Raw genomic sequence first — 4,766 nt, forward strand, 5'->3', positions numbered from 1 at the left:
TTCAGACATTGATCAAACTTAACATTAGTAGATTTTGTATAGTAATTTGTCCACAAATGCAAATGCAATTTATACTTCAAAGTACTTCGTAGACTTATAGTGTACAATGATATGGCAGTAGCCCGTATTGAGACATATATTTGTTTAAAAATGTTACACATGTACTTTTGACCTCCAATTTCTGTTAATATTTCCCTGTTAAAACAAACTTCAGAAAATTTAATATAATTTTAAAACAGAAAGTAAAATAACAACATTACTTAACATAAATCAAGAAATATATAAGAAGCCGTTTCCTCTAAAGAAACACTTGTCAATATAATGAATTAGGCATTAACATTTTTGACTTTCTCTTAGGAAAAGTTAATTTACTTTAGGAATGGTTACTTGCCGTATGATGGAATGATACTCAGGCCCTACTTACACTTTACCCATTGTACTTCAGAATAAATGTGAACAATGTGCTCTGGAAGGTTTTATTACAAGAATGTTTATTTCTTTGTTTCAAAGAGTGGTCTCATCAACTAGGAAAAAATGGAACCCAGAAAGCATGATAAGGGCAGTAAATTGTGTTCGAAGAGGTGACATGGGTTACAAGAAAGCTGCGCGTTATTTCGCTGTCCCCAAAGGAACATTAGAACGCTATGTGAAAGATAAAGGTAAAAGTCCTGAGACATTGGTGAATGTTCGCTTAGGTAGGAAACCAGTTTTGCCAGAGGAGCTTGAAGAAATGTTGGGGAAATACTGGGTGGACATGGACGCCAGGTTTTATGGACTAAGAAGAAGTGATATAAAACGAATTGCTTTCCAGTTCGCTTCGAGAAATTCTCTGCCTCATCCATTTTCAGAACAAAAGAAGAGTGCAGGAAAGAAATGGTTAAAAGGTTTTTTAAAGCGTCACCCCCAACTGTCTATGCGGAGTCCAGAAGCCACTTCATTTGCCCGAATTAAAGGATTGAATCCCAATAGTGTTAGTGCCTTCTTTGATATCTATGAAAGAGAACTGGCAAAAATCCAAAACAAACCACACAGATTGTTTAATGTGGATGAAGCAGGAATTTCAGTGGTCCAGCAACGAATGAGTAAAGTTATCAGCCTTCGCGGAAAAAAAATGTCGCCAAATTAGTGTCCCAAGAAAGAGGTAAACTGATCACAATAGTGTTTTGTATGAATGCAGTGGGAACCTATGTTCCTCCTCTGATGATTTGGCCACGGAAAAATATGAATGATGACTTAATGGAAAGTGCACCAGCCGGATCCATTGCAGCATGTACCAAATCAGGGTGGATTCAAAGTGAAATATTCTGCCAATGGTTTAATCATTTTTTGGAATACACGCGACCTTCAGTCCAAGATCCTGCTATTCTACTTTTGGACGGCCATTATTCGCACGTGCGAAATTTGGCAGTGATTGAAAAAGCGAAAGAGTGTCATGTTTCTATTGTTTGTTTACCGCCCCATTCAACACATAAAATGCAACCTTTAGACGTTGGTTTCATGTTTCCGTTCAAAGCATTTTACGCACAAGAAGTTGAAACATGGCTGCGCCAGAACCCAGGAAAACCACTAAAACTTACAAGAATCGCCAAACTGTTTGCAGGTGCATACAACAGGTCCGCTACAATGGCAACATCAGTGAATGCCTTTCGAAAGACTGGATTATTCCCTTGTAATAAATATATTTTTCGTGATGAAGATTTCGCAATACATTCTGCCATCTATATGCGGGGTCAGTCAGTTGAAGAGCCAAAACGAGGACAGTTAGTAGAATTGCCTAGACATACAAGTGACATGGACGCTCAATCAAACTGCAGCAGATCAGGCCAGCATGAAATGGAACAGGAACCTGAAAAAGCTCCTGAATGATGCCGTTGTGATGCCAGAAGAGATTGAACCCCTCCCCACATTAGATATTGGCTCACCATCGGGAAACGCCCGGCCATCTCGCGAAGCGAATCATCAAGTAGTTATCACAACAACACCATATAAAGAATCCCTTGAGAAGAAACGTCAGAAGGTGGTCAGAAAGAACCTCTTTAGTAAGGATGTTCAAGGAGCTCAAAGTCAGACGCGTAGTGCAGTCAAGAAAAAGCAGCATTCAGGTAGGTCTATTTCGCGTTCTGCTTCACGCAAAAAAAGGAAGGTTGCATCGCAGAGATTTGAAGATTCCACAGATGAATCTGACGACTGTTTTTCATTAGCAGATTCGTCAGATAGTGTTGAGTTAGATGAAGATGAAGATGACGCAGAATGTGTATTTTGTGGTCCATTTTACTCGCAAGATCAATGCGGTGAAGAGCGGGTACAATGCACGCGTTGTTACAAGTGGGATCATGCTAATTGTGGTGCAGATGACCCATTTGTTTGCCCTATGTGCAAGAACAAAATGTAAATGCTCTTTGATCTTTTTTTTTTTAAATCAGGTAGCTCATTTAAGTGCAGCTAAACTAGCTCAAAGGCTGAAGTTTGTAACTCTAGTTTCATACAGTATTCAAAGATTTGCTTGCCAAAGGAATAGGCTAGTCACTATGATACAAAAAACATTGTTTGCAGAAGTTTATAAACTATTTTGTTTTTACATTTTTCATCATAGTCTGTCTTTTGTTTCTTATGTTCACTGCAAAAGTTATAGGTAATATGGTAGAAGTTTACATTTTTTTGTTTAAAAAATATTAGCAGTAGATCCTAAAAAGGCTGAAAATATGGTTAATTGAAAATATAACGTGTTATATTTTTGTGCCATAGCACGATTTAGTTTAAAGACATTGTTCAATCGTGAATTTATAAAACAACTGTTCAAATATTCCACAGAAAGCTGGGGTCTCTTATTCGGTACCCCTTATAAAAATTGCGCAAAAACACTTTTGTTCACATTTTTCAACATTTCTTTTATTATTATATTTTTTATGTGTTCCAATACTTTGTTTCATAAAGTAGATACTTCAAAGAATATATTAAACTTAAAACAGTATTTGTTGTTGCTTTAGTTAACTAGTAATTAGCATCCAAATTTTAGGGTCTCATATTCGGGTCTTTTACCCTACGTTTCATATAAGATATTGTGAAACTCTAAAAACAAAATTAGGGAGAGGATTAACAGGTTGACTGCCACGGGGGTAAAGTGGTTTCCTTAGCTTGGGGTTACGCCTCAAAATTTTAAAATTACCATTCTTTCTGTGATTTTTGTTTACTTCTATTAGTGAAAAATGAGGCAAAATAATTTTTCCCTCTTTTGTGATTTGAATATGAGACAATTTTTTAGGTTTCGTAGCCTCTAAATGTGACTTTAGATTAGGAGACCGCGAGACACGATTCCGTGTCTCAAAATTTTATTGAGAAGTACAACAAAGATACCGTCCCGAGTTGCCAGTTATATGAATAAATGAAATCATAAGAAAGGGACAATTGAAAGTTATAAATTGTATTTTTATTGAAAGTACTTTGACAGTATTGAAATTCTTACGAGTTATATTGGTAGTCATACCTTTCATGAAGGACGAAAACACTTGATAAAAGTTCCATTATGTTCAATGCAATTCAACACTATGCTTTTGAAAGAAACATTCGATGCACATTGATGTGTTGTATGCACTGCACTCATATGTGGTCTTTTTTGTGTTCTTTTGTGATCACACACGACCTACTGCAGCAACTTTCGACTTATAGCAAGTTGGTCATTTACGTGGTTTCTCTAGTTTCTCCAACTGATGCTTTTTTGTTACATTCTTGATTTGCATGTTTGCTGTGCACGGTTTCTGAATCCAGTCTTTCGCAAGAAGTTCTCTGAAATTTCCTATCTCGATTTGTTTGCCTATTACACTTTGGAAAATTGAGAGCGCATTTATGACACATGTTTGCAACTAAGGATCGAACACAATTTTCCTGTACCAGTTGATTGACCTTCTGAGAGAGCAACAATATGCATTCATCTGATCGCAAAGGTCTATATACATTTTACACCTATTATAAACAATTACGACTTCTGGCTTCAAAACATCCGTTCACTTCATCCTTCAAATAACTTTGATAGACTTCATTGTGTCCGTATGTTTGGTCGAAATCATTAGAACATCCCCTCTGTCTTTCCACTTTAACACAACAACATTGTTGTTGTTCTGACGAGCTATAATTTCCCCTTTCTTCAATTTCTTCTTGCAAACTTCTGTAGGATTTTGTTTTCGGTTGCTTTTCAAAGGTCTACAAGATGTGTTTGTCTAGTGTTCAATTCCTCAGCGAGTTCAACACTGAAATAAAAGTTATCTACAAACAGAGTTCTCCCAAAATCCAAATATGGCTCAGCCAAGGCGAAGACTATTTTTGAGGCTACATACTTTCCAGGAAGAGCCTCTTTTCCGGCGTGTTTTTTAAGTACTGTCTGAAATATATTCTTCAAAGAAATGACACTATGCTTTCATCAATACACATATTTTCTTCCGGTATAAGAACGTTTCTGAAATTGTACACAACTATATCAACTAATTCTTGAATCTTGTAAAAACGATCCCCCCTTGGAGCTTTGAAGTTGTCTGAGCATTGGAACATGCTGAGCATTATTTCAAATCTATTCCGGCACATTACTTTTCGCATATGCGTTTCATAAAGATAGCATTTACTCCAGTATTTGCTTAGATGTGGTATCTGTACGAGCCCCATCCACAGAAGTATGCCAATGAATTGCTTAATTTCAATTGGATTTGTATGAACCCATTTCTGAATACGGGACTTCCTAGAAATATTTCGCTCAAGCTTTTGTTGTTGTGAGTAAC

The 4,766-nt window shown here is 36.7% G+C and overlaps 1 protein-coding gene across 1 annotated transcript; it reads left to right on the plus strand.

Annotated features, from left to right (window-relative positions):
- Window positions 1–550: 550 nt before the first annotated feature.
- Window positions 551–1,126, plus strand: LOC145661482 (uncharacterized). Its single transcript, XM_081726798.1, has one exon. It carries the CDS (start codon window positions 551–553, stop codon window positions 1,124–1,126), a length of 576 nt encoding a protein of 191 aa, XP_081582924.1.
- The last annotated feature ends 3,640 nt before the right edge of the window (window positions 1,127–4,766 follow it).

This window comes from Thermobia domestica, chromosome 10 (assembly GCF_964235325.1).
Source record: "Thermobia domestica chromosome 10, izTheDome1.hap1.1, whole genome shotgun sequence".
NCBI lineage: Eukaryota > Metazoa > Arthropoda > Insecta > Zygentoma > Lepismatidae > Thermobia > Thermobia domestica.